The sequence below is a fragment of the Schizosaccharomyces japonicus genome (assembly GCF_000149845.2).
Source record: "Schizosaccharomyces japonicus yFS275 unplaced genomic scaffold supercont5.1, whole genome shotgun sequence".
In the NCBI taxonomy this organism is placed as follows: Eukaryota; Fungi; Ascomycota; class Schizosaccharomycetes; order Schizosaccharomycetales; family Schizosaccharomycetaceae; genus Schizosaccharomyces; species Schizosaccharomyces japonicus.
Genome location: NW_011627860.1, coordinates 1,591,123 through 1,618,659, shown reverse-complemented (window position 1 = coordinate 1,618,659; position 27,537 = coordinate 1,591,123). Strand labels below are relative to the sequence as shown.

The window sequence follows — 27,537 nt, the reverse complement described above, 5'->3', positions numbered from 1 at the left end:
GGGGCACACGTGCCCCCACGTGTACCCCACAATGGCCCAGCTGCCACCAGCATACCCTTCTTCGTGCTAGTGAATGTTGATTTTTGCTGTGTAGGGACGAAAAATGTGTTATGAATGGTAAACTTGTTACAGACATTCTGTTTCATGTACATAGAACTGTGAATATTGGGGCTCGGTGGCGATTGGGCTTGGAATTGCAAAATCTTGCACCAAAGAGGTTTTTATCGGCCCATGGGCAGTATAGGAAGGAAAACAAATGTGACAGGCCGTTTTCATGTCCGGAAAATAAGTGTAAGAGACAGACGCACGGGATTCTGATGGCCGAGACTTCGTTCGTGCCCGTTCGTTCGTTCGCATCATCTCATAAACGAGTCGTGCCGGTTCTTGAGCTTCCTCCAGTTGTTCGTGTCTCGCAGCTTGCATCCATGATGCGTATAAACACTTCTAGACTTGTTCGTTTGCTGCGAAAGGTTGTGGATAAAAATGTAACATCCGAGTACCTGCTGCCCTTCGAAGATTCAAGTATGGTTGCCGTTGAATTGGGATTCGATGCTCGCCAAGCGTCTTTTGCATCGTCAAAGCTCTTAAAACTAGCAGAGAAGGGAGAGAGCAGACTGAATTCCGACTCTCTTCCCTTACGTCCACCGATTGTCACCATTATGGGTCATGTCGACCATGGAAAGACAACACTGCTTGATGCTCTACGGAAGTCCTCCATCGTTGCAACAGAACACGGTGGGATTACACAGCGCATCGGTGCATTTTCTGTCCCCTTCAGTAAGGGTGCCCAGCAAATCACATTCATTGACACACCGGGACATGCCGCTTTCGAAGAAATGCGCAAACGAGGCGCTTCTGTGACAGACATCGTAGTTCTTGTCATTGCCGGAGATGACGGAGTACAACCACAAACTGTCGAGGCTTTAAAACACATTCAAGCGGCAGGCGTGCCTATGGTCGTAGCATTGACAAAGTGTGATCGTCCGGGGTTCTCTGCAGACAAAGTCCAGAAGCAACTGCTCGAACATGGCGTGCAAACAGAAGAATTTGGCGGGGACACACAAGTCTGCTGTGTCTCGGGTGTCACGGGGCAAGGCCTTGAGGAGCTGGAGTCCTGCATCCTGGCTCTTGCAGAAGTACTCGACATTCGTGCGTCCAAAAAAGCCGCCGTGGAGGGCTGGATCATTGAGTCTTCCGTAAGTAAAGGTCAGGGTATTCAAGCCTCTGTACTTATTAAACAAGGAACTGTGCGGCTCGGGTCTTTCCTTGTGTGCAAAGAGAGCTATGCTAAGGTTCGTTTACTTTTAAAAAACGGAAACGTTCGCTGCAAGCAGGCATTTCCTGGGGAAGCCGTTCAAGTGTCTAGTTTTAAAAGTATTCCTCCTGCCGGCGTTCGGGTTTTTAGTGTCAGCAAAGAATCCGAAGCAAAAGCCTTCATCGAGGCTGCACAGCGAGAGAAGCATCTACTGTCACAAACCGATCTTGCACACAAACAAAACGAACAGCAAATCTCTGCAGCCAAGCTGCGTGCCAAGAAAAGTCGGCTTGATCGTCGGGGCATGTTGCTGTCCTACTGGGACAAAGAACTTGTTCGGGACGAACAAAAACAGAGCTCGTCCACGGATGTATCTAATTCTTCCCACTCCTCTTCTGCACCTAGCACCTACAGTATTATCATAAAGGCTGCTGAGAGCGGTGCTCTTGAGGCTGCTGAAGCTTACTTAAATGGTATACAGTATGGTAGCACGAAGCTGCAACCTGTTTATACTGCCTTAGGTCCATTAACCGAAACGGACATCAACAATGCGCACGTTGCCAAAGCAAGCATTGCCGTTTTTGGTATGGACGTTTCCAATGGTATCCTAGCAAGTGCCCGACGCAAGGAGATTCAGGTCATTCAGAGCAATGTAATTTATGAATTGTACGAGAAAGTTAAGGATTCTTTCCGTGAGACGCTTCCGCCTATAACCGTCACCAGAATTGATGCGGAGGCACTTGTTTTGGCCTTATTCCCTCACAACGACAAGCGTTCTACTTCGGTTGTGCTCGGCTGTCGTGTAACAAACGGTAAATTTTGTGATGCACATGCAATTCGTGTCATGCGAAACGGTAGAAACATCTGGACTGGAACAATTGAATCCATGCGTCATCTTCGCGATGAGGTTCATTCTGTTGCTAAGGGAAAAGAATTTGGTATACTTCCCCATATACCCAAAGAATTCGCCGATGATCTCCCCGCTTTTCAGCCCGGTGACATCGTTCAATCGTTTTACAATGAACAAGTTGCGCCTGCTTTTTAGGCCATCAGCAGCAGAAGTCCTGTTTGTGATTTACCATTGTGTCATCGCTTGAAATATTTGCATTCGTCTTTGGCTACCAGTTACCAAAATTCCCATTAACATCCTTCTAACGGCATAGCAATTGCAATCGACACCGGCTTTCTCTCGTACCGTTCCTACTCCTCCTGCCATTTCTGCTTATTCTCATTCTCTCCAAATTCTCGCTTACCCCCACGATTCCCCACTTCTCCCCGCGGTCGCCTGCTGCATCATCACAGAGGAAGGGTGAGGCAGCCGTCCGCTGGACTTACCCCACCGACATGCAAAGCTAACCCCAAGCCAGTACGCGCAATTTATTGTACCGTTGCTGATAAGTATTAAAATGGAGTCTGTTATTGTCTTTGGAAGCGGCTTTTTGGGAGGTCATATTCTTCGTCAGTTGAGTCAGCGCAAGGGCCTGCGTATTGCTGCATTCGATGTGCGTGCAAACGAAGAACTGCAAAAGGAGCTTGAAGGAAAGTTCGAAATGTTCACTGGTGATATCACGAACAAGGAGGACGTAGAGAAGGCTCTTAAGACGTTCAAGCCTCAGGTGGTCATTCACACTGTGTCACCCGTTCATAATTTGGGACGAGACATTTACTTCCATGTTAACGTTGATGGTACCGAGAACCTGTTGCGTGTTGCTCGTGAAAATGGTGTCGCTGCTTTCGTCTACACCAGTAGCGCTGGTGTCGTTTTTGACGGTCATGACTTGATTAATGTGAATGAGGAATGCCCTTTGCCTGAGAAACCCATGGATGCCTATAACGAGTCGAAGGCCATGGCCGAGAAGGCTGTCATTGAGGCCAACTGTCCTGAAATGAAGACTGTTGGTCTTCGTGTCGCTGGTTTGTTTGGTCCTGGAGATCGTCAGATGGTTCCTGGTATGATGAACGTGTTGAAGAACAATCAAACAAAGTTCCAACTCGGAGACAACCTCAACCTTTTTGATTTCACTTACATTGAAAACGCTGCTTACTCTCACTTGTTGGCTGCCGATAAGTTGCTTGCCGGCGCTAAGGGTGTAGATGGTCAGGTGTACTTTATTACGAACGGCCAGGTTATTTACTTCTGGGATTTCCCTCGTGCTCTCTGGGCTCACGTTGGTCACGTTCCTCCTTACATCATTAAAATGCCTCGTGCTATTGGTCTTGTGTTGGCTGGCCTGGCCGAATGGGCCTGTGCCATTCTCGGAAAGGAACCCGGTTTCACTCGTTTCCGTGTTAAATTCAGTTGTGCCAACCGTTACTACGACATCAGCAAGGCTAGAACTTTATTGGGTTATGAGCCTAAGGTTGACTTGGAAGAAGGTATTCGCCGGACGTTGAAATGGGTGGATGAAACGAAGCAGTGAGCTTCGACTCGCCTCATTTCCGTTCCTGACGAGCAACTGTCTTGAGAGTTTAGTACTCACACACATTCTGATCTTTCTCTCTATGTTCCCTTATTCAGACGCCAACACACACACACACATCGCACACACTCCTTGGTTAACTTCTTCTCCTAGGGTTTTGTAATGCTTGTTATGCCAATGTCCAATTCTAAAACTCCAGGTCTCATGATTCTGTGATTACAAGACGACCTCCTGCGTCTACGAAATTACGGATACGTTTATGACAAGACGTTCAAATTCGTATGGTCTTATTTACCTTTTGAGTTTGGTAAATCCGATATTATATCTTTAGGACCCGAGCGGTTTTGTCAATAGTCTTTAAGAAACACCCCTGCATATGGGTATGTACGGACACGAAAAACTCTCTTCTTTTGAATAGTAATTATCATTCATCTGCAACATCTTGTGTATTTTTCTGTTTTGTTTTTTTGGCGTGGTTCAATGTTGCCTTAAATGCAACACCAATGTTCCAACCGCAGTACCGGCAACCGCTTTTGTCGTTCACCCAACCTTGTAAAATCTTGCGTTTGTTGTTTCAATACATTGCACAAGGCCATTAACCCTGCATCTGTTTTTGTTACGGTAACTAAGATTTAAAAGGTGTAATCAACTGCTGATTTGTTCTGAATTGAATTATATTTGGCAACATCTTTGGATTCCAAAAGGTATTTTGATTTCCTGCTTACGCTGTGTATGTTTAAATACACATAGTGTAATTGCTTTTGTGATTTTTTTTTTTTTTTTTTTAAGCTTTTCTTATTATTGTTTCGTTGTTGATTGCAACATCAATAGCAACACACAAAACATTCATTCATGGACGCTGTTTCATTAAAAAACCAAGGCAACAAGCTTTTTGGTGAAGGCCGGTTGGCTGAAGCCATCAAGTGCTACACTAAGGCTATTGAGCTTGATCCTGAAAATGCTATTTTCTATTCCAATAGATCGTTTGCGTATTTAAAACTCGAGGACTATGGCTTTGCTATAGAGGACGCTACTAAGGCCATTGAAAAAAACCCGAAGTATCCCAAGGGTTATTATCGTCGGGCTGTGGCCCATATGGCTTTGTATCAGCCAAAAGAAGCTCTGAAGGATTTTAAGAATGCTGTTCGGTATGCTCCTAACGACAAGTCAGCTCTGCAAAAATCCCAAGAATGTGAAAAACTTGTTCGCCGTATCCGTTTTGAGGAAGCAATTCAGGCTGAGGAACCCCCTTCTGCGCTTGAAGGAATTAACATTGAAGACATGGACGTGCCTACCGATTACGACGGTGTTCGTTTGGAAGGAAAAATGACGGAAGAGTTTATTCGTGATTTTATTCAACGTTTCAAGGATGGAAAGCGGATGCCTTTAAAATACGTGTACTGGATTCTTCGTGAAATTAAAGCTTTCTATGAACAAGAACCCTCGCTTGTAGAGGTTGCGGTAGAAAACGATGAGGAGTTGGTGGTTTGTGGTGATACTCATGGCCAGTTCTTTGATTTGTTAAACATTTTCGAGACAAACGGAGCTCCGAGCCCTAAGAAAAAGTACCTGTTTAACGGTGACTTCGTCGACCGTGGCTCATGGTCGACAGAGGTGGCCCTATTGTTGTACAGTTACAAACTGTTATATCCGGATAATATGTTCATTAACCGGGGTAATCATGAAACAAACGACATGAACAAGATGTATGGTTTTGAAGGTGAGTGCAAGGCCAAGTACAACGAGCGTACTTACAGAATCTTCTCTGAAACCTTTGTTGCCCTTCCCTTGGCCACGCTTATTGGTAAGCATTACTTGGTTTTGCACGGTGGTTTGTTTTCTAAGGACACCGTGACACTGGACGATATCCGCAAGTTCGACCGGTTACAGCGTAAGCAACCAGGCCAGTCTGGCATTATGATGGAAATGCTTTGGACAGATCCACAACCGAATGCCGGTCGTGGTCCTTCTAAGCGCGGTGTTGGTCTTCAATTTGGTCCCGACATTACGAAAAAGTTCTGTGAATTAAACAACCTTAAGGCTGTTATTCGATCGCATGAAGTCCGACAAGATGGTTATGAAGTGGAGCACGACGGACGCCTTATTACAGTGTTCAGTGCTCCCAATTACTGTGATACCACGGGCAATATGGGTGCTGTCATTCATATCCAGTCCACATACGAGTTGAAGTTTGCTCAATTTTCCGCCGTTCCTCATCCCAACGTTCGTCCAATGGCTTACGCAAGCGGATTGCTTGGCCTTATGTAGAGTTGCTTTACACACAGAAGTGGGCTCACTGATCCGTTCATACCATGTTAAAAATCCGCCTCGGTTCTATGACAATCACTAAAAATGAATTTTGGTACTTAGAAGAGTTGTGCTCTTCTACTTTAGACACATGAAAAAATAACAGAAACTAAACACATACAAAGTCGTAGCTTTTCTCCACTTGCGTTCTTCAGTGTCTTCACTCGTTGACAAGGCTGTTTGTTTATTTTCGCGTATCGCGTTTTAATTTCGCTTAATTAGTGCCACAGCAGACTAATTTTAAAGCGCCGATCCCTACGTCATGCACGCATGAGTAGGTCAGACGAACACGAAAACAGACTTACCCAGAACCAACTACTGAGCTAAATGCCGTCGGAGACATCGCCATTGCTGCCAACGAGCAACGCGCAGCCTGTGCGCCCGCGGACACGCATTTTTACCCGCAAGAACGTGTTTATTCTTGCTCTTGCTATTACAGCTACGCTGCTTTTCTTTTTGCCTCATTCAAAAAGTCAGAATCCTACTCCAGCCCCGGATACGAAGCCAAGAAATGTGATTATGATGGTTTCCGATGGAATGGGACCGGCGTCGCTGGCGCTTGTTCGCGGTTTGCAAAAATACCGCACACATGATGAATCACTCACGCTGAACTTGGACAAGCATTTGCTTGGTTCGTCGCGTACACGTTCTTCATCCAGTTTGATCACCGACAGTGCTGCTGGAGCCACGGCCTTTTCCTGTGCGACGAAGTCGTACAATGGAGCCATTGCCGTAACAGACGATCATAACGCGTGTGGTACTGTTTTGGAGGCAGCAAAGGATGCTGGTTACATGACCGGAATCGTTGTTACAAGTCGTCTGACGGATGCTACTCCGGCTTCATTCTCAGCACATGCATCGCACCGTTCTATGCAGGATCTGATTGCCGAGTATCAGGTCGGTATGGGACCTTTGGGTCGCTCAGTAGATTTGTTCTTTGGCGGCGGTTTGTGCTCTTTCTTGCCAAACACATCGCTCTCTTCTTGTCGTTCTGATGACAAAGATTTAATTGATTATGCTGCAAACGAGCAGAACTTCACCGTTCTCCTTGACCGCTCTTCATTCGACGAGGTCAGCACAAACCAACTTCCTATTCTCGGTATCTTCTCTGACTATCATTTAAACTTCAACGTTGATCGTGACAACACTCAGCAGCCTGCTCTCTCGGAGATGGTAGCCAAGGCCTTGGACATTTTGACTGAAGCTACAAAGGACTCTGAAAAGGGCTTTTTTCTCCTTGTCGAGGGAAGTCGCATTGATATGGCCGCCCACAATAACGATCCCGTTGGCCATGTTTACGACGTAATTGAGTATGACCGCACGTTTGGTGACATTGTCGACTATGCTAAGTCACATCAAACTGTGGTCGTTTCAACATCCGACCATGAGACGGGTGGACTTACTGTGGGTCGCCAGCTGACAGATGACTATCCGGTGTACCGTTGGTTTCCTGAATACCTTGCCGAAGGCACACACTCTGTGGAATATCTCGCTCGTGCACTTTATGCCACTGAGCTTAGCAACGATCGTCTTCCCAAATATGTGCGTGAGACCATTTTGCCCGGTTTGGGCGTTGTGAGCCCTAACGAAGAAGAGGTGCTTTCCGTTATGGAAGCTGGTAAGGATTTGAACAAGCTTATTCTTGCTCTCTCCAACGTTATTAGTCGTCGTGCTGAAATCGGCTGGTCTACCCATGGACACACCGCTGTTGACGTGAATATTTATGGTTATGGCCCTCATGTCAAGCGTCTTCGTGGTAACCACGAGAATACCGAGGTTGGCGCGCTTTTGCAAGCTGCTTTGGGTGTTAGTCTCGATGCAGTGACGGCTCGTTTGTCGAATGCTACAGTAGTTGGAAACCAATTGCTCCTTAGTGAAGACCTTCGGGCTTTCGAAGAAACGGATTCCTATCTTGGCTGCCACCAGGATCTTTAATCGGTCAATCTGAATTAGAAGGAAATGGCCGTTGATACTTAGACGTAAGGATGAAGCGCTACCATACCATTTAATTCTAAACTAATTTTCTGAGCGGCGTATTACTTGCAGTGTACAGCTCATATTAAAGCACCTGCGCGTAAATGTTCGTCGTTGCTATACACAATCTTTCTTCTGTTTTCGTTTTACTTTCGTCTCTTAATTTAACCCTGTTCATACTACTTGTAAACCCGGTTCGTCTCATCGACTTTGAATAGTATGCTACTATCTTGCTAAGGAATGTATTTCCCCCTAGTTGCATAACAGCTTAAATTCCAAAAATGGTCCTTTGTTAGATAATAGTAATTTCTATCACGTCCATTACATCGTATTCCGAGCTTTTAGGAGCAACAATTAGTACGCCTCGCGCTGGGACTTCATCGTAAGTAGTACGTCGGCGGCCGGGACGTACCATTTACCAACATCAATTCTTCCACATTTTACCCTCAGCTACTTAATTTTAGCTGAGAAATGGATTCATTCGAAGATAACAATCCATTTTCTGGTACTAGATTTATTAAAGATGACGAATTGCCTGAAGAAGCTGATACTTTCAACGCTACTTGGGACGATGTGAAACCAGCCAGTACATCTTCTAGTGCTTTTATAAACAATACAGAACGGACATCAGGTCTTGAAATATCAAAGAATGACCATGTTGAAGAGGAATATCCGTCTTCCAAGCCGCTTCCAAACCCGCGTCCTTTTATGATTCTTCCTGTGCAGGTTACGGGAGCACTGAAGGCAAAAGATGGCTCCCATATTGTTTACAGTATCAAGACGGATGTAAGAACATGGCTGTGGCTTTCATTGAGCGTTTTATGAGTCTACGGAGTATATGATACTAACTCAATCGCTGTAGTCGTCCGCAACTCAGCGTAGATACTCGGAATTTGTGTCGTTACGCATTAATCTTGGCCGATTATACCCTACATGTGTAGTGCCTCCATTACCAGAGAAACATTCTATAGGTATGGATGAGTATTTTTGTGTGCCCAGGCTAATAGAAACTCGGTGCAGTGGATTATGTTTTTAGTTTCACAAAGACTCAGCGAAACAATCACATTCTTGAGCAACGGAAACGTATGCTTCAAACCTTCCTGTTAAATGTGTATCAGCACCCTGTGCTTGGACAAAGTCAGGTCTTCCGGGACTTTTTATCACGTAACGTGTCTTGGGTATGTGCAAGGAAAACAACAATTTGTTTATTAAGCCTTATAATTCGTGCGTAGGAACTCTATGCTAACTAAAGTTATAGAATGAAGTGCTTGCCAATCCCCCAATCTCATTACTGCCAAAGAATATACTAAAGGCGTCGCCAAGAGATCCAGCTTCACAAGAGGAAATGGACATCTATACTCACTTACCAGTTCCTAGCGTCAACTTACTCCCAAAGAATGCTTACGATGCTGAAAGCCAATACTTTATTCAACAAGAAGAGGACTTGAAGACACTGTCGCAGCATTTGGCGAATCACGTTTCACGTAGCAACAACCAATTGCTTTCTACTTACACTCGCCTTTCCAGTCTGTTTTCTGAACTTGGCGCCGAGTTAAATGCGCTTTCATTGCCTGAGTCAGGTTTGCTGCTAGCATGTTTGGAACGCACGGGCCAAGCCTGTGACCGTAGTTGCTTTTCCGCTGTGGACTTGATTCACATGCTCATTGTTGGTGTTTCAGAACCGCTAATGGAGCTTTCCAAGTTTGCTTCCACGATGCGTTTGGTGCTCCAGTATAAGCGCATCAAAACCATTCAATGTGTCCTGGCTAATGATATGCTTTCACGGAAGACTGAATTGCTTGAATTGTTAGAGCAACGAGAGTCCGAAGCTAATCGGCTTAGCTTGGCTATTCAAGAAACTGAGACGGATCCCGTGTCTCTTCGTGCACAATCAGAAGAATCGTCTTCCGGAGGAACGTCTGACGAGCGCCCGCTTGGTTTTCTTTCACCCATGCAGCACTTTGAGAGTAATTTTGCTAATGACTTGCAAGATCCATATCTATCGAGCAGTGGTCTTAACACTAGTGGGTTCGGACCTGCTTCGGATGAAGGATTTGCAGCACACGACAGTTACGAGGAGCAGAGTCACCAGCAGGAAGAACAAGACACAAATGAACCTCCTCCGGACGATGCAGAGGGAGCCGCGAACACTGTTACCAATGAGAACGCTACTTTACCTGCTGACGACTCTTCAAACTCACCAAAGCAGAAGACTCCAACCTCCAGAATTGCACAGACTATTGCCGAGTTCTTTGACAAAATTAATTTTGCAATTCACGGTCTAGTTGACGTTGATAATGTAAGCACTCGGCACAGCACGATTGGTCGAACGAAAGAAAGTGTTGCTCAATTGGAGCGTATGGTTAAAGTTACAAAGCAAGATGCTGAGTTTGCGGACAAGACTGTCTCCCATGAATACAAGCGATATGCGGAGAACCGTGCAGAAACTCTTCGCTCTGTGTATTCTTCTTTTGCGACGGCCCATGAGAATTGGGCCAAGTGCAATTTAGAGTTTTGGTCTGCTTTAAGTGAACAAATGGAACGGGAAGCTACAATTCACTGAGTAACCATTAACGCACTGTTCACTCATGTGCAATCATTGATGGTAAAGACGTCTCTCACAAACACTTTTTTTAAAATCCTTGCATTTCCGTTTTCGTACAAACGATATTTATCTCTAAACCTTACCGCATTTCGTCATTAATTTCTGAATTCTGCAGACGGTACCGAATGGACTCTTCACTGCTTGACGAATAGTGAATATCTTTGACACTCTGCCCCCAACCACTACGACTTCAATCACCCATTCATCATCGTCTAGCGACGGCAGAATTCGAATTTCTTCCATTTTCACCTGGTCTCTATGCTTCAATATTGTTTTTGTAAAGCCGCGGCAGGCCCGCTTCATTTTCCACGGTACTTCCCTGAGGGTTACCGACACATTAGGAACAGTACCGAACACGAACGGAATCATGTGTCAAGCCTGCGTCACACGCTACCAGTCAATAATCGAATTCGATTAAACCACACAGCCATCAAGCGGAAGATTTCACTAATTGTCGGCCGTGCGTTCTTGGAACCGCTTTGACTCACCTATTATTGGTTTTTCGTTGCCTGATACTTAACCGAAGCAATTCGCACCTGGCGCACAACATGGCGACAGCAACGCCAAACCTGCAATTGCCAAGTCTGAGCTTGGAATGCTTTGTCTGTAAAAAGTGCAATTCTTTGATGACAAATCCGGTTACACTTCCATGTGGTGGGTCCGTATGCAGAACGTGTTTTTCGGCTCTTTTCCCCACAGTACGAAACCCGAAAACGCATGTTCAGTGCATTTTTGGTCACAATGAACCGCATTACTCCGTTGAAACAAATGTTCGCGACATCTTGCTGACGAGAATATGCGACATTATACGCGAAGGAATTACTCCGAAAAAACATTTACAATCATCGCTTGGAAACGTGGGTACGAGCATCTCTGCAATTACCGAAGCCGACACTGGTGCCGACGCTGAAAATGAAGGGTCTTATGAACACGACCTTTTGGACGGATTCAGTAATTCATTAAGTCCAATTAAACAAGCGAGCGAGTTTTGTCGAGGAAGACAAACAAAGCTTAAGGATGCCATCACAGCAGAATTAGATTGTCAAATATGCTATGCTATGTTGTATGAGCCTATAACGACGCCATGTGGGCATTCTTTCTGCGACCCATGCCTCATGCAGGCACTTTCTCAATCTGCTCGTTGTCCTGCTTGTCGAGCAGTACTTCCTTCACCGGCAGTGCTTGAGCATGCTCATAACCGGCCATTGTGTGCCTTTATCCGTGAGACATATCCTGAACACTGGCTCGAACGGCGCAAGTGCTGGGAGGAGGAAAAGGAACAGGAGAGTTGGATGCCCTTATTTGTGTGCATGGTCGCTTATCCGCACATGTCCACCTTCTTGCATATCTTCGAACCGCGGTATAAAATTATGTTGGAACGTTGTATGGAGGGAACAAAGCGATTCTGTATAACAATGCCGTTACAGGTGAGCAAACGCCGTGCGCAAAACGAGCAGCCTCGCGAACTGCGAAATGCTCGCGGTCAGCGTCTCTTTTGTGCCCAATACGGTACAGTCATGGAAATTTTGACGGCCGAACAACTTCCTGATGGCCGAAGCCTCGTGGAAGCTCGTGGCACATGCCGTTTTAAAATTCTCGATTTTCAGTCCGATGGGCTGTACCCCATGGTTAAGGTGGAAAAACGCTTTGACACACCTACGCGGACATCGCCATTGCAATTTCCGCTTCCCGAGCAGTGGCTACAACATGCAAACAAATCGACAGAGCAACTCGTGGAAGAGATTGACATATTTTATACAAATGCGCGCAACACGTGTGTCCACTGGGTAGTACCATTGCTCGATATACGTTATGAAGCCGCGACATTGCTTTCCGATTTATCGTTCAAAGTCGCAAGTTTATTACCCATTCCAGAGTTTGAGAAGACAAGAATATTGGAGATTGACAATCCCGATGACCGGTTAATTCTCATTCTGATATGGTTACAGTGGCTGCAAAACACTTGGTGGTATCGATTGAGCAATACATGTACTCTTAGTTAAAACCCCTTGAGCATGGACAAATATTCTGTTTCATACGGTTTCTCCTTTGAAAGTGATTGTGCCCTTATGTCCCCCACCTCCAGTTTTCCTGCCTTGCATCTATCGTTACTTGAGGTTTCATCGACATCTGTACTGTGTCTTAGAACCTTTCTGTATGGTACCGGCAGTGATATATTGGTCGTCCATTTACTGTTACTAATGGTAAAACATACATAAACAGATCTACTTGGAGACATTACTATACTTTATTTGGACTTTTTGTTGGGAACGCGCTTGCTGTTCCTTTTGTCCGCTTCCGCGTCCTTCTTCTTACCATGCTTTTTTTTCAAACAGATGATTCCTCTGCAATTGTGCTTTTTTAAACAATAACAACTAAACAAATCCCTTCATGTTCTCAGCATGAATGTTTAGGTCATCTCCTTCCACGAAGCATTCTATTTACTGCTCGGCTTAAGCTATTTATTAAGTGCATCGCTTCACAGTTGATGTTATGTAACGGTTCTGCGAAACACAATAATGATATGCGGTCTCTTCATACGCATTGGCGTCAGTAAGGAGTTCTTTAACGTTATGAGACACGCAGAGAGAATTCCTAGAATTTCTTAATTGGGCTTTTGTTTTTCTGTGTCTTCACCCCCCGCGAAGTAGACACGTTCTTACTATCCCTATCTTATCTAAACAAGTAACAATGTTACCTATGGGAACACCCAATTAAATAAATGAACCAATTAAATTTGTTTAAAGAAAGCCAGTCACGCTCAGCTTGAAGACTTTTCTCTCAAGAAAAGCAACCTGCCAACTGCAAACCACTAACACTTACACTACACCACAACCATGTCTGAGTACGAGCACTATACGACTCCTCTGACTGCTAGATATGCGTCTGAGGACATGTCTCGCCTCTTCTCTCGTGAGACCCGTATCAACACGTGGAGAGAACTGTGGTTGAACCTTGCCATTGCTGAGCGTGAACTTGGTTTGAACCAGGTCACTGCTGAGGCTATCGAGCAGTTGAAGGCTCACGTTAAGATTACTCCTGAGGAGTTCGACATTGCAGCTGAGGAAGAGAAGCGTCGTCGTCACGACGTTATGGCACACATCTATACCTACGGTTTGGCTGCTCCTGCCGCCGCTGGTATCATTCACTTGGGTGCTACTAGTTGCTTCGTCACTGACAACGCTGACCTTATCTTCTTGCGTAAGGGTATGGATATTCTCATTAAGAAGCTTGTCAATGTTATCGACCGTCTTGCAAAATGGGCTCTTAAGTACAAGGACATGCCTACTCTTGGTTTCACTCACTACCAACCTGCTCAATTGACTACGGTTGGCAAGCGTGCTACTCTTTGGTTGCAAGAGCTCCTTTGGGATTTGCGTAACCTCACCCGTGCCCGTAATGACATTGGTTTCCGTGGTGTCAAGGGTACTACTGGTACCCAGGCCTCTTTCTTGGCCCTTTTCAACGGTGACCATGACAAGGTCGAGAAGCTCGACAAGCTTTGCAGTAAGCTTTGTGGCTTCGACAACGTCTACCCTGTTTGTGGTCAGACTTACTCTCGTAAAATCGATATTGATGTCCTTCAACCTTTGGCTTCTTTTGCTGCAACTGCCCACAAGATTGCTACTGACATCCGTCTTCTCGCTAACTTGAAGGAGCTTGAAGAGCCCTTCGAGACTAGTCAGATTGGTAGTTCCGCCATGGCTTACAAGCGTAACCCCATGCGTTGCGAGCGTATCTGCTCTCAGGCCCGTTACATCATGAACCTTATCCCCAACTCTCTCCAAACTGCTTCGGTTCAGTGGTTTGAGCGTACCTTGGATGACAGTTCCAACCGTCGTTCCTTAATTCCCGAGGCTTTCTTGTTCACCGACAGTGTCTTGAAGATTCTCCTCAACGTTATCTCCGGTTTTGTTGTTTACCCCAAGGTTGTTGAGAAGCATATCCGTGCTGAGTTGCCTTTCATGGCTACCGAGAACATTATCATGGCCATGGTTCGTCACGGTGCCAGCCGTCAAGAATGCCACGAAGAGATTCGTGTCTTGTCTCACCAAGCTGGTTATGTCGTGAAGCAGGAGGGTGGTGACAATGACTTGATCGAGCGTATCAAGAAGACTCCTTACTTCAAGCCCATCTACGATGAGTTGGACAAGTTATTGGACGCTTCCACCTTCGTCGGCCGTGCACCCGAGCAAACTGAGAAGTTTGTTAAGGAGGATGTTGCTGTCGCCCTCAAGCCTTTTGCCGATCTTATTACTGATGACCGTGTTGAGTTGTCTGTGTAAGTTACAAAACCTAAAACTTTTTTTTTGAATATATAGCCCCCCACTTTTAATACAAAATCAAGCATAAACGCTTTGCGAAGGCTTTGCGTTCTTCCAAAATGCTGTTGGTGTGTGTGTGTGTGTGTGTGTGTGTGTGTTTGAGCGTTTTGTAGGTATCTCCGTACTGTAGCGATTTTTGAGATGGCGTACCGGAAGGTTTGAAAACAACGTGTGCATTCCTAATTCGAAGTTATATCTTCAGCTGAATTTTTCATAACTTCAACGGCTAGTGTTTGCCGTTGAAGCTTGGTTTTTGCAGATTGGGCTTCAATTTCGTCTTGAGCGTTAACGTGGTTTATGGTATCCGGTAGAGGAGGGAAGTCTGTGCAAGAATGCACAAATGAAGTAATTTCAGTGTCCGCAACGTCCAATGCTTTATATTTGTCCAATGTTGACTTTAGTGTCTCGTTTTTTTGACGCAAATCATCACAATTGTTTTGAATAGATGAAAGCTGCTTTTCCAAAAGCACTATAAGCGATTCCCGAGCCTGATGAGGTCTATATTCATTAATTAAATGGTGGATGTTGAGCAAAATAACGCGCATGTTTTCTGTCTTTGTTGGAAACTGATCGGGTGCTTTCGCCATTATACCAAGTAGTTCAAGAAAATTGAGCATCAGGGATCGTGAAAGTCGTTTCAATTCGTCGGCAATATGAGCAATCACAGGCTGTGTCGTAGTAGATTCTGCTGTCGTTGTGCTTAGTGAGGTCTTGTCTTCCGTTTCGTCTTCTTCCATCTTCACTTTATCATCTGACGGCGAAGGCTCCTTCTTTGCTGTGGATGCTTCCGCAGAATCCCCTTCATCTTCTTTAACCTTTGGAAGGAGAGGATTTTGCTCAGACAACCGGATAGCGTTTCCTGCTCCATCATCTAACTTTTTGTAGAATTGAGGAATTCCGAACTCTTCCAAAGATGGGAATACAATTTTGGTCTAAATCATGATTAGTTTCGCAATAATTGGAATGGAAGACATGAGACTTGAAGGTAAATATTGATAGTAACGAATCTGTAGGCTCCAAATACTAAGTGTCATGTAAACTCAAATTGAGACATACCTGCCAATTATCTCCGAACATCATGTATGTTCCTTCTTTAGGATAGTCTGGTTTTGTAAATACATGCCGCAATTGTTTGACTTCGTCTGTTTCCTCTTCATCAACTTTCATGTCTTCAGTTTTCGTCTCTGGGAATGCTTTCTTTCTGTTCTCCTCCGTAAAAAGTTTGTAATAACTAGGAGGGGGCGGAAAAGCCGAAAAAAGCTGCAATTTTGGAGAGTCCATCGTTACTATTGAAAACGTGAAACAATGATGAATTTAATGAAAATTGAAACAAGATACAGCGAAAAACGAGAAAGAAGGCCTATTAAAGAGCCTAAATATCTTCAAAAAAGGTAGAAAAGGTAGAAAAAAAAACGAATATGCGCGTGTCCCGGTGTGTGTAGGGTGCATGTGCACGCCAAATGCTGACTCATGAAAACAGAGGTATGTCGAGCTTTTAAACACGATGGGAACAGCAAGCTTTTAATAACCCTAATTGGGCTGTCTGTATCAATTCCAACGTGTCATTTAATTTGAAGAGGTTGGCATTTGCTTTCTTGCAAGAAGATTATGCCTTCAAAAAAGCTTAATTTAGGTCGCGTTGATAAATGCAAAACGCGACGCGTAGAAACGAAAACTGCTGCCAACAAGAAGAAAGTCTTTACATTAGTGCTCCCCCAAGCATTTGTAAAGCAATTTTATAAATTCTATTTCACTATATTGAATGATGCTTTGTTTTGTTTCTATTTGTAAGATTCGCTGTGTTCCTGTGCGCGTCAGACACTTCATTGGGGAATTCTTCCCTTCCGACTTCCTATTCCACCTTACACCTTATGGAGCAGCTTGTTCCGCTTGTAAATCAACTGCAAGACCTGGTTTATAACACTATTGGTTATGATTTTCTTGATTTACCTTCTATCGTAGTCGTTGGCTCTCAATCCTGTGGTAAATCTTCTGTTCTTGAGAACATCGGTAAGTTTGGGAGTTTTTGGTATTATTTGCCCAGTAACATGACTAACAAATGCAGTTGGACGTGAATTTTTGCCTCGTGGAACGGGTATTGTCACACGGCGTCCCCTTGTTCTTCAATTAATAAATATTCGTAAACCTGAACCGTTACCGGAAGCAGGCAGTGAGGAAAAAGCCGCTAAAAAAATCGACAGAGCTTTTCAGCATTCTGTGAAACAGGAAACTCCTTCAACAACCTCTAATGTACAAGACTATGCCGAATTCTTACATTTGCCGAACGTTAAGTTTACAGACTTTCAACGAGTCAGAGAAGAAATCATGAATGAGACACTCCGCGTTGCTGGTGCGAATAAGGGAATCAATAAGCTTCCCATTAATCTTAAAATACATTCTACTCGTGTTTTGAATCTCACACTGGTAGACTTGCCGGGATTAACTAAGCTTCCTATCGGGGATCAGCCTACGGACATTGAAGCCCAGACTCGTTCTCTCATTATGGAGTACATTAGCAAACCAAATGCCATCATTCTTGCTGTTTCTCCAGCAAACGTTGATATTGTCAACAGTGATGGACTCAAACTTGCACGTTCGGTCGACCCTAACGGCAAACGGACTTTGGGCATTTTGACAAAATTGGATCTTATGGACCAAGGAACAAACGCCATGGATATTCTCAGTGGCCGCGTTTATCCGTTAAAACTCGGTTTCATTCCTACCGTAAATCGTTCTCAATCTGACATCCAAACACATAAGTCTTTGACTGATGCGCTCAAAGCTGAAACACAGTACTTTTGCAGTCATCCGGCATACCGTTCTATTGCCCATCGTTGCGGAACAGCTTATTTGGCGAAAAGTCTCAATGCACTATTAGTTTCGCATATTCGAGATCGCCTTCCCGACATAAAGGCTCGGTTGGGTGCTTTGACTACACAAACAAAACAACAACTTCAGAACCTTGGATGTCAAGATTTTGGTGACAAGGGACAAAAAGGCCTTATTCTGTTGCAAGCTATGACTAAGTTTGCATCTTCCTTCATTGCTAGTATTGACGGTCATTCCACTAACGTGGCAATGAAGGAGCTTTCAGGCGGCGCTCGTTTATTTTCTATTTTCAACAATGTGTTCAAAAATGCTGTTATTGACATTGATCCTATGAGTAACCTTTCGACTTTGGACATCCGTACGGCAATTTTGAACAGTACCGGTCCTCGGGCCACATTGTTTGTTCCTGAACTTGCATTTGATATATTGGTTAAACCACAGATAAAGCTTCTGGGACCGGTTTGCCAACAATGTGTACAACTTGTTTACGAGGAGCTCATGAAGATATGCCACACTTGTGGAGAAGCTGACCTCGCCCGGTTCCCAAAGCTCCAAGCAAGACTGATTGAAGTGGTTAGTGAGCTTTTGCAGGAGAATCTCAAGCCAACAATTAAGTTTGTTGACACTCTCATATCTATTCAGTCTGCCTACATTAATACGAGTCATCCGGATTTCATCGGAGCGCAGGGTGCCATGTCCAACGTGCTCGCCAAACGAGAGAATATCGCCCGTGCCTCGAGCGTTGCTGTTGCTGATGTAAAGGCAAAGGTGAACCCAGATGCTGAAATGGATTTACCGTCCGGTCCGAACTCGGCAAATGCTGTCGCTGAAGCTTCTACAAATGCGAGACACGCTGGAGACTGCAATTCTGACAACAAAAACACGAACACTCAATCCGTCCTTGCACCCTCTTCGCCTTCGTTCCCTCCCGATGCCCCAACGACCGAGTCTGCTACAAGACGCTCCTTCCTCAATTACGTTTTTGGCAACATTTCGCCCTCCCCTACGGTGCAATCACGCCCACCAACATCGATGATGAAGAGACGTACAGAATCTATTAATACATTTAGAAGCGAGGCGCCTGCCGAAGAAAGTTTACTGACAATTACAGGGACCGCGGGTGCAGGTCCGTTAACAAGTGATCTGCTAAACCAGGTCGAATCCCTGGCTCTTGAAAAGATGAATGAACGTGAACAGCTGGAAGTTGAGCTCATCAGAGAACTAATCATGTCTTATTTCAATCTTACTAGGCAAACACTGATTGATCAGATACCCAAGGTCATTATGCACTTGATGGTAAACGCATCAAAGGAAGCCATCCAAAACAGACTCGTGAGCGAACTCTATAAAGAAGAACTGTTTGACAGCCTGCTTATAGAAGATGAAAATATTCGCAACGAGCGCGAGAAATGCGAAAAGCTTCTCAGTGTATACAAGGGAGCAAACAAAATTATATCATCCGTACTTTAATATACTGTAACTCACCATTACGCCAGTGGACGAGCCACGATTTCCAAAAAAATTCAGTCTAAGCAAGCGAATCCGAAAATAATAAACAATAACAAGCGACTTGATCATGTCGATGACACGCAAGTAGCTGATTCCGAATGTGTGTACTGCCTGAAAACACACCATGTTTCTTTTTACCTAAGTGTAACATGTGAGAGAGCCTCGCAAACGGATCCAGCACTTCTGATGTCGAATAAAAAGAAATAACAAAGTGAGAAACAGAGGTGTGTATATGTGTGCGGAAAGGTTGAAGGGGGTGCGCGAGGAAAGAAAAGTAAGTAAATCTACAAAAGGTGCACGCCGCTTCCAGTGAGAAATAACGCCCATAAAGACAAGCATCGAGAATATGCATTCGCATCAGGCAAACAGTAAAGAGCGAAAGGGTGCGAATGCTATGGGCGAAGGAAGCGGTGAAGGAAACAAGATTTGGGTCACGGGGAAAGCAAGCGAAAAGACGTGCACGAGAGAAGAGGTGTTTCTAAGAGGTTTTAGGCAAAGCATCATCATCATCACAATTGTAACTAATTACTACGTGACGAACACCTAAGCCAAGCAAGATGGGTGGTCATGGAAGTAAGCATAAGCAACATAGATACCGCGAAAGTGACAGAGAGACGCGGTAAGAACGAAAAGATGGAACCATTGATGACTGCTACCAAGAACGTCGAAAATACCTGGCTTCGTCTTCTCAGGGAAACGCATTGCGTACAACACAGCTCCAATAATGTACAAGACACCTTGCAAGATGAGATAGCCCAAACCCATACTTGAAAGCAGTTGTCCTAAAGGATACAGAGTCGCCGCGTGGGCGACGGGCAAGATACCAAACAGGCCCATTGCAGTGAAGATACCAGCACGGTACACACGCCATTGAGGCTTGCGAAACCGTTCAAGACAGCATGCAAACACAGCGATTACTCCGATGCTGAAAATCGTAGCGGTGTAGAGCACTTGGAAACTAGCATGACACGCAAAGCCATAGTGTATGGAAGGCACAAACGAGCCCACAATCATCACCACAATACCGAGGTAATCGAGCTTGTTACCAAACTTGGCAACACGTGGAGAGTGGTTGCAGAGTGTGTGATACGCGGTGGACATTGCGAGCATGGTAAAGGCGCTGACAATGAACACAAGAACAACGTAACGGTCCTCGGCTGTAGTTGTGTCACGACTGAGCAAGTTGCGAACGCCGTGGATCATGTACAAAAAGTAAAGGGCTCCAAGAAGATGGGTCCAAATGTTTACCGTCTCATTGTGAATGTGACCGATCGACTGGATACTGCGAAGAAACGAGTTCGATGCTGGACGGTAGGCACGAACAATATATTGGTTGTCTTGCTGCCAGGGCTGGATCTCATTCCATTTGAGCAGAGGATATCCCTTGTGCCGACGGAGCTTAACCTTTGACGATTGTTTGGAAGTTGTTTGAAAATCGTTTCCCGATTCCTGAACAGTCTTTTCGTTCTGAGGAATGGTTTCGTAAACGGTGGTAGATTCTGTCTTCTTCATCTTAACAGCAGCAACAGATGCAGCACGAGTATTGGTAGTGATGGGAGACAGGGTGAAGGAGTTACACAAGAGCAAAACAGTAGATGTCAAGGTAATAAGTAGTAAGTAATAAGCAGTACGACTAACAGAAACCCGACGACCGACCGGACCGAGGATATGGTTAGCTGTTGCTAAAGAGCAAAAATACGTTTAAGTATGCGAGAATTTGTTTAAAAAACCAAAGTTCACACGCTCGAAACGACGCCGGAAGAGCCAAACAGACCACAAACAGGCTGAAAAAGACACAAATAACGGAATAAAACAAAAACGACCAGGGTCACCGTGTGATCAGAGATGAATGACACGACAAATCGCTTCCGACAAAGACACAGCCTGTGGATATAACACAGATGAAGTACACAAGAGAAGAGAGGAATTGACTCAAAAAACGAAAAAAAACGAAGAATAAAACCGAGCCGAAGAAGATCGCTATCCGAGTTCAATATCTAGCAGACCTTAGTTGGAACCCAGTAAACACAAGGAAAATAAAATAAAAGAACAACTGAAACAGTATAATTGGAAACAAAATCTACGAATAAAAAGGCAATTCAATGAAAAGCGCTATTGGAATGTAAATTGCGTCTTACGTTAAGCTAACGCATATGCCGTCCAAATGGATGTGCAGAGAGTGGTTGGTTCTCGGTAGGAGAAGGACGCACAGCAGAAGTGTAGTTACTTCAGCGGATGTGTATGGTAGTGGAGAGAAGTGAGAAGACGGACGTCAATTCTGCCTCTCGGCAGCTTTTTGTAACAAGAACGAAGCCTGAGACATGGTGAAGGGCCCCAACGTGTTGCTCCGCCAAACTGCCACCACGGCCTTCTAACTTTCCCCCACAATGTGCCGCAGTCAGCGAAATTGCCGTTCGACTATCGGGATATATTGTCGGCTATGATGTAACCGCCCAACCAATAAAAAACCCACCCCGCTCTAATGCTAACGTCATACTCACCACTAATTCGTCGCAAATCCGAGGGCCGCAGTCGCACCAGACGGAACGCGTCGCGTCCGAAAAATAACCATGAAAGAAAGAAACAGTAATACAATTGTAGTTTCTCCGGAAAACCCTCGTTTTTAACAAATCCTTATTGCACGCCTGAACTTATGAACAAGTTTGGAGCACCTTGAATTCAAAATTTGAATCATTGGAGTTCAAACCTTTTTTTTTGGTTTTAATATATACACGCCAATCTTAAAATTGTAAAAAGGCAGGAAGAAAGGTAAGAAAGTATGTGCGTTATGTGTATTGGGGAGAGAGAGAGAGAGAGAGAGTGTGTGTGTGTGTATGTGTGCGTGAGTGTGTGTAAAAGTTGTAAAGGAAGAAAGGTGAGAGTAAGAGAAATAAACTTATGGAGGAAAAGGGTTATACCTCAAAGGCGGCCGTCCGTGTCCGTAACCATTTGAATAAGAGGGGAAGAGTAATGTGTGTTTGCTTCGAATAAGACGGAAAAAAAAATAGAGGGAGAAGAAGGTAGGTAATTATCCAGAGCAACAGTTCAGAAAAAAAAAACAAGAAGAAAGCCATCCAAGCCGGGGAGATAGAAGAAAAAGAGAAAAACAAAAGAAACAACAACAGCATCATCATCGGTAATGAGTATAGCAAGAAGAAAACAATAAAGAAGCTACTTTACGCGACGTGAAATTCTATGTACGAGGGATGCCCACTCGTGCATAGAATTTCACGCCTTTTTTTTTATAATTTAGGCATTTGACATCAGGTCCGCTTGATCCATGGAAACATCGGCTTCAGTCGTGTCGCCGTTCTGTTCATCGACGGTTGAAGTCTCAGTTTCGACAGATGCGTCCTTAGTCACTGGTGTTACATCGGCTGCTGTCGCATTCGTGTTCTCCAAAGTTTGCTCTTGACTTGTTGCAGTTGCTGCCATTGAAGACGCCGCAACGGAGCTTGCAACGGCCTCACTGGCAGCAGGTATATCCGCCGGAGGTTCCGTACTAGTGATGGTCGCATCTTCCATTTGCTCTTCCGGCTGAGCATTCACTTCCGTTTCCATTCTTTCTGGCTCCGGTTTCTCCTCCTCGGTGGTGACAGGAACCTCAGAATGAGTGGTATCACGCTCGGCTGCAGAAGCATTGGACTCCTCAGATTTGTCTTGCTTCACACTCGTGTCTGCATCCATGTCTTCCACAACCGGTTCAGCCAAGGGAGCTTCCACATGCTCATTGGCTGCCGCGTCCAATTCCTCCTTAATCTCAACGTCTGTCTCGGTTTCCGGGTCATTAGCTGTATCGTCGCCATTGTCACCAACAGCTTGTTTGTCAACAGACCCGGATTTGTTTTGCTCTTCAGACTCAGCGACTACAGCCGCAGCGACTCGCTCCGTCTTCGTCGAAGGCTGCGGTGTCTCATTCGTCGTATCCGGCTTCGTCTCCTCTTCCTCTGAAACGGCTTCCGTGCTAGCGGTGTCTTCTATAGGTTCATCTTCATCCATATCACTAGAAGCTTGATCCAAGTCCTCCTTCTTTTCTTCAATCTTTGTTGCTCCCATTGAAGCGTTTGAGAAAATGCTGCTTACAGTCAAATCCTTTAGTGACTCGATTTTTGCTGCAGACAGACTCTGTTTCCAGCCAGCATCACTGTTAAGCCATTCGCGCCAGGCGTCTTGGCGACTCTTTTTAATCAACTCATAATCTGTCGGAAACACCTTCTCTGAGACACGCGCGAACACATCCTCTGTATTGGCAAGATACACGAGTTTGTACTGGTTAGGTGTGATCCGTAGCGTCAGCTCGGATGATAGAAATTCTGGCAAAACAGCATGAGCGCATTTTGTAACAATCTGTTCATCTTCCTCGCTCTCAGAAGGCAAATTCCGACGGAGGAATGGAACATGAATTTGATCGACGGAGATGCCTTCTGTAGGACATGACATAATGAAACTATCCACATAATAGTTCCAGCGTTGCTGTTCTGATGCAAAAGAAATTGCCGTCAAGTCCTCCCGTCCGAGCAAGTGTGCCGCCGAAGATTTGGATTTCGCGTTCCAATGTATTAGGCACACGGTTTCATCTTGGCCGAGGACCGCCTCAGCCTGTTTACGGTAGATAATTTGTTGACGAACGCTTGTTTGCTTCTGTAATCTATCGCGCTCAAAGTGAATAAAGACTTGGGCCAAGCGACGATTAGAAGTGATTGAGTGCAGCTGTTTAACGACGGAAGAGACCAGTTTCTCAACGGTGTACAGTTGGAATGCCTTAATACCATAGAGACAGCGCAAAGCATCCTCAAATCCCATTTGATCAATGTCACTCTCAATGATGCGTTCACACAAAAGCAACGCACGTTCATACACGGTATCCGCTTCCGGAATAGCAAATCCCAAGCGTTCGAATGGGTCGTGCACAAGACCTAACTCAACAGCAATAGGATTAGGCTTTACATCGTGAAGCTTTTTAGAGGCCAACTCTTCCAATCGTTTGATGTGTTCCAACCGGGAGTAAAGGGTATGGAAGAGGCGGAAGAAACAGTATATTGCAAGATTGCCAAAAAAGTTATATTCGTCCCGGTCCCTAATTTTTGAACCGTCATCCAGTTCGTTCTCGTTTCCATTAAACTTGCAGTTTACCCAAGTTTCACTGGATTTAAACATGCCCGAGGCGTAGTTATCGAGATCATCCTCCATTTCAGAGTTCACGTCTTCTGCATCAGATTGTTTTTCACGAGCATAGTTCTGGCGTGAGGATCTGGTTTCACGCGAACGATACGACCGTTTGAGAACATCTTTCAACAATGTGGGATTTAATTGATGTCTCTGTTTTGGGGAAGAAGGACGTGAAGATTCTGCAGACGCAGGGTTCAATGGTGAAGGTGAAGCAGGAGTGGAGACAGAGCTATCTGACGCTTCGTCCGAAAATGTGGCAGGCAAGACAGCGACTAAAGAAGCATAGGGAATATCAAAAAATAAAGATAAAAACGAACGTAAGAAGTTCGACATTTTTTCTCTGTCTTCAGCAGAGTGATTGGATCCACTCTCCAAATAGATGCCCAACAATCTTGCGGCATCAACAATAACAAGAAGGTCATTGAAAGGCATATCATAGTGATAGGGTTGAGCGAGAGGGCTCGGGTCTTCCTGTTCTTCTTTTTGTTGATGAGCGATGTTTCGAAGATCGGCAATAAGGAACTTCGTCGTAGTGTTTCTTTTATCAGTTGTTTTGAAGAATATACCTTGGTGGTCAAGGCTACGCAGAAAGTTCTTGGCCTCTATGCCATTCCAGACCTTGTTCCACTTGCGTTGAGTTGCGCGCCATTCCTCATCCTTGGCTTTCAGGCGCTGAAGAACAACACCAATAGTAATCGCAGGTTCCTCTTGCAGATGTTTAATAACTTCATCGCCCTTTTCCTTTCCATACACCTTTCGAATACTCTTTCTGTATATACTAGGTGATGGACCACCAAGGTTGTCGGGCAGTTTCCATTTGCTCCGCTCGCTTTTAGCCATTTTTTGCATTGTAAGGTTATGTGACTCAAGTAGTTCAATAGTTCGAAGATTGGCGAGGATATGACGGTCGTACTCATACCGCTCTTCTTCAAGCTTGTGGAGTGCTTCCTCGTATTGGTTCTTACGATGAGCAATGAAACCCGAATCTTCGGAAGCAAGGGTAGGGTGACTGACCCAGGCGTCATTTAACACGCTCCAACACAAATCGTCGCGTCCTTTGCATGGCAGGAGAAGCTCGATTTTAGGTAGCAAACGATAACTCGGTCCGTTAGCCTTGCATTTTGTTAAATCCACACGGGGGCGAGGCACGGGAATGCAGTTCTCCGGGTCCCAACGCAGCATTTGCTTGAACGTATTAAACAAAGCTTCATTTTTTCCAAGGAAGGGTTCTGAACGCTCAACAAGCGCGTTTCTATCGAACACCTCTTGAGAGTACAAGTCTAAGAGTTTCAAAAATTCGTTGTACCGGACCTCATCCACAATCTCCTGTCTCGCCTGTTCTAAAAAAGCAAGCTCTTCAGGGTTTTTGTTCTCAGAAACTGGAACACTGAAAGCTTTAAAGACATTGGCATCGTTAGCCGCCGCGCTCCTTGTTCGTTTGGTTTGACTCCGAGTGTGTACAGATGTCTCAGCACGACGTTTTTCGGAAGCCGGTTGCTTAGTAGTTGAAAGCGGGGTGAACTTGCCTACAGGAGGCAGAGCACTGCTGGTTGTCGTCGAAACCGGGGTGGCCTCTCGGGGAGCGGTCTCCATTGGGGCGGCCATCCGGTCAGTCATGGGCGGCGGTGCAGGAGATGCTGCCTCCGTAGCAGAGACATCCGGCAAGAAACGCTTGAAGTCTTCGAGCAAATCGGGCGAATTTGCAAACAACGAAGTAATTTCCTGAAGAACACTCCGAATAGGCCGGCTACCGTTTTGGTAAGATTGAAGGATTTCAAGGAATTTGTTGTAAACTTCAGGCTGATGTGCAAACCTGTTCTTTACATTATTCACAAAATTGATGGCATGATCCAAGTCTGCCGCTTGTTTTGCACTAGCGTTCACGGAGGGTTTGGGAGGATGATAAGCTGCTGCGTAGGCATTAGAAGCGGCATTAGGAGGGTAGTAAGGTTGGTGAGGAGGCATGGAAGTTTTGGGAAGTGAAGGATATGCAGCCGCGTTGGGATCCACGGCAGCAACAGGAGCATTGGGGGGAGCAGGCCCATTGCCAGAGTAGAGCGAACCTGGGCTCATACTAGTGCGCGCATTTTTTGATGGTGCTGACTGAGTGATAATTCCTTGTGGGGTCGCAATGCTAATCATTTCTGGTTTATTGGAGTTGGGATCAGCAGAATTAACTTCAATTCTGTAACCAGGAGGCAAAAACGTATTGAAACCCTGGATCAAATTAGGATATCCACAGAACAGTCGTGAAACTCGCGCAATAACTTCCGGAGTCTCAATTCTAAACAAGTTAGTAGGTGAAACTACCAACAACGAAACGAATACGAGAACAGGAAAGAGGTAGGGAAATAAGCCCTATCCTTGTTCTCCGCAAATTCGTAACAGCAACTTACGCTTGGGACTTAAATTCCTTCATGATGTCGAGAAACTCGTTGTAAATCTCGGGTTCATGATTGAATTGCATTTTCACAAGATCCAAGTACGACAGTGCATCCGACACGTTCAACGGACGATGTTCTGTGTTGACAGGAAGCTGTGGAGCCTGCTGAACATTCGGGGGAACCGAGCCGTTATTGGCGGAAGAATTCATTGGTGCCGAACTGGGGTTCATTGCACCAGTAGATCCATTTCCACTAACATTACCGACTCCTGGCGTCGGTGCTTGTTGCTGCATGTTCATGGATCGATACATAGGATTCATGTATGCTGCTGTCATGTTTGGGTTATTTTGAACTTGAGCATTGTAATTGGCATAGTACATCCTTTGCTGGTTGTTGTCGTAAACATGACCCATAGGATTCATTACTTGAGGCAACTGATTTTGATGAGGTGCGGGAATTTGAGGTCCAAATCTCTGAAAAACAGGAGCTCCTGAAAACTAGTTAGCAGAGGCTTAATAATGTGTCCCCAGACCCATTTGACACGCGTCTTTGCCGGGTCATAATCATCCTTACCACCTTCTTGTGGAAAATTCACAACATTCGGAGGTGGAGGCAGAAACGATCTCCGAACGTTCATTTGGACGTTCCGATATTCCTGCGGCCTCTGTCCAAACGTCGAAGACTGCCAGTCTTCTGCCATTCCAGGTTTGTTGTCGTCGTTTGTAGAGCGTAAGTGTTCGCGTACGTGAGACGTGGCAGG

General features: G+C 45.1%; 11 protein-coding genes across 11 annotated transcripts; 8 read left to right on the top strand and 3 right to left on the bottom strand.

The window, feature by feature from the left end:
- Positions 1-18: 18 nt before the first annotated feature.
- SJAG_02856 (translation initiation factor IF- 2Mt) lies at positions 19-2,647 on the top strand. The gene has a single exon (XM_002174009.2). It carries the CDS (start codon positions 111-113, stop codon positions 2,298-2,300), a length of 2,190 nt encoding a protein of 729 aa, XP_002174045.2. The 5' UTR covers positions 19-110; the 3' UTR covers positions 2,301-2,647.
- On the top strand, positions 2,581-4,124 carry SJAG_02855 (3 beta-hydroxysteroid dehydrogenase/delta 5-4- isomerase). The gene has a single exon (XM_002174008.2). It carries the CDS (start codon positions 2,662-2,664, stop codon positions 3,673-3,675), a length of 1,014 nt encoding a protein of 337 aa, XP_002174044.1. The 5' UTR covers positions 2,581-2,661; the 3' UTR covers positions 3,676-4,124.
- Positions 4,125-4,132: 8 nt separating this feature from the next.
- SJAG_02854 (serine/threonine protein phosphatase) lies at positions 4,133-6,078 on the top strand. The gene has a single exon (XM_002174007.2). The coding sequence runs from the start codon at positions 4,528-4,530 to the stop codon at positions 5,941-5,943; it is 1,416 nt and encodes a 471-aa protein (XP_002174043.1). The 5' UTR covers positions 4,133-4,527; the 3' UTR covers positions 5,944-6,078.
- A 184-nt stretch (positions 6,079-6,262) lies between these two features.
- Positions 6,263-8,314, top strand: SJAG_02853 (vacuolar membrane alkaline phosphatase). Its single transcript, XM_002174006.2, has one exon. It carries the CDS (start codon positions 6,310-6,312, stop codon positions 7,915-7,917), a length of 1,608 nt encoding a protein of 535 aa, XP_002174042.1. The 5' UTR covers positions 6,263-6,309; the 3' UTR covers positions 7,918-8,314.
- Positions 8,315-8,427: 113 nt separating this feature from the next.
- SJAG_02852 (sorting nexin Snx41) lies at positions 8,428-10,519 on the top strand (the record flags this gene model as incomplete). The annotated part of the gene is made up of 4 exons (XM_002174005.2): positions 8,428-8,742; positions 8,819-8,927; positions 8,977-9,134; positions 9,215-10,519. 4 exons carry the CDS (start codon positions 8,428-8,430, stop codon positions 10,517-10,519), a joined length of 1,887 nt encoding a protein of 628 aa, XP_002174041.2.
- A 590-nt stretch (positions 10,520-11,109) lies between these two features.
- Positions 11,110-12,564, top strand: SJAG_02851 (ubiquitin-protein ligase E3; the record flags this gene model as incomplete). The annotated part of the gene is made up of 1 exon (XM_002174004.1): positions 11,110-12,564. One exon carries the CDS (start codon positions 11,110-11,112, stop codon positions 12,562-12,564), a length of 1,455 nt encoding a protein of 484 aa, XP_002174040.1.
- Positions 12,565-13,306: 742 nt separating this feature from the next.
- Positions 13,307-14,946, top strand: SJAG_02850 (adenylosuccinate lyase Ade8). Its single transcript, XM_002174003.2, has one exon. It carries the CDS (start codon positions 13,399-13,401, stop codon positions 14,845-14,847), a length of 1,449 nt encoding a protein of 482 aa, XP_002174039.1. The 5' UTR covers positions 13,307-13,398; the 3' UTR covers positions 14,848-14,946.
- On the bottom strand, positions 13,630-17,140 carry SJAG_02849 (mediator complex subunit Med7). Its single transcript, XM_002174002.2, has 2 exons — positions 15,943-17,140; positions 13,630-15,818 (listed from the first exon to the last, which is right to left on the bottom strand). The coding sequence occupies exons 1-2, from the start codon at positions 16,165-16,167 to the stop codon at positions 15,066-15,068; spliced, it is 978 nt and encodes a 325-aa protein (XP_002174038.1). The 5' UTR covers positions 16,168-17,140; the 3' UTR covers positions 13,630-15,065.
- SJAG_02848 (dynamin Dnm1) lies at positions 16,678-19,413 on the top strand. The gene is made up of 2 exons (XM_002174001.2): positions 16,678-16,896; positions 16,952-19,413. Exons 1-2 carry the CDS (start codon positions 16,758-16,760, stop codon positions 19,183-19,185), a joined length of 2,373 nt encoding a protein of 790 aa, XP_002174037.1. The 5' UTR covers positions 16,678-16,757; the 3' UTR covers positions 19,186-19,413.
- A 354-nt stretch (positions 19,414-19,767) lies between these two features.
- On the bottom strand, positions 19,768-20,736 carry SJAG_02847 (hemolysin-III family protein; the record flags this gene model as incomplete). The annotated part of the gene is made up of 1 exon (XM_002174000.1): positions 19,768-20,736. The coding sequence occupies one exon, from the start codon at positions 20,734-20,736 to the stop codon at positions 19,768-19,770; it is 969 nt and encodes a 322-aa protein (XP_002174036.1).
- A 1,737-nt stretch (positions 20,737-22,473) lies between these two features.
- SJAG_02846 (Clr6 histone deacetylase complex subunit Pst1) lies at positions 22,474-27,477 on the bottom strand (the record flags this gene model as incomplete). The annotated part of the gene is made up of 3 exons (XM_002173999.1): positions 22,474-26,677; positions 26,790-27,267; positions 27,351-27,477. 3 exons carry the CDS (start codon positions 27,475-27,477, stop codon positions 22,474-22,476), a joined length of 4,809 nt encoding a protein of 1,602 aa, XP_002174035.1.
- Between the last annotated feature and the right edge of the window lie 60 nt (positions 27,478-27,537).

Excerpts from the sequence above, each read along its gene's own strand:
- SJAG_02856 (XM_002174009.2), top strand. The coding sequence starts at position 111 with ATGAATGGTAAACTTGTTACAGACATTCTGTTTCATGTACATAGAACT.
- SJAG_02855 (XM_002174008.2), top strand. The coding sequence starts at position 2,662 with ATGGAGTCTGTTATTGTCTTTGGAAGCGGCTTTTTGGGAGGTCATATT.
- SJAG_02854 (XM_002174007.2), top strand. The coding sequence starts at position 4,528 with ATGGACGCTGTTTCATTAAAAAACCAAGGCAACAAGCTTTTTGGTGAA.
- SJAG_02853 (XM_002174006.2), top strand. The coding sequence starts at position 6,310 with ATGCCGTCGGAGACATCGCCATTGCTGCCAACGAGCAACGCGCAGCCT.
- SJAG_02850 (XM_002174003.2), top strand. The coding sequence starts at position 13,399 with ATGTCTGAGTACGAGCACTATACGACTCCTCTGACTGCTAGATATGCG.
- SJAG_02849 (XM_002174002.2), bottom strand. The coding sequence starts at position 16,167 with ATGGACTCTCCAAAATTGCAGCTTTTTTCGGCTTTTCCGCCCCCTCCT. Across the intron at positions 15,819-15,942 it reads TGTTCGGAGATAATTGGCAG|ACCAAAATTGTATTCCCATC; the intron begins GTATGTCTCAAT and ends ATCATGATTTAG.
- SJAG_02848 (XM_002174001.2), top strand. The coding sequence starts at position 16,758 with ATGGAGCAGCTTGTTCCGCTTGTAAATCAACTGCAAGACCTGGTTTAT. Across the intron at positions 16,897-16,951 it reads TTCTGTTCTTGAGAACATCG|TTGGACGTGAATTTTTGCCT; the intron begins GTAAGTTTGGGA and ends TAACAAATGCAG.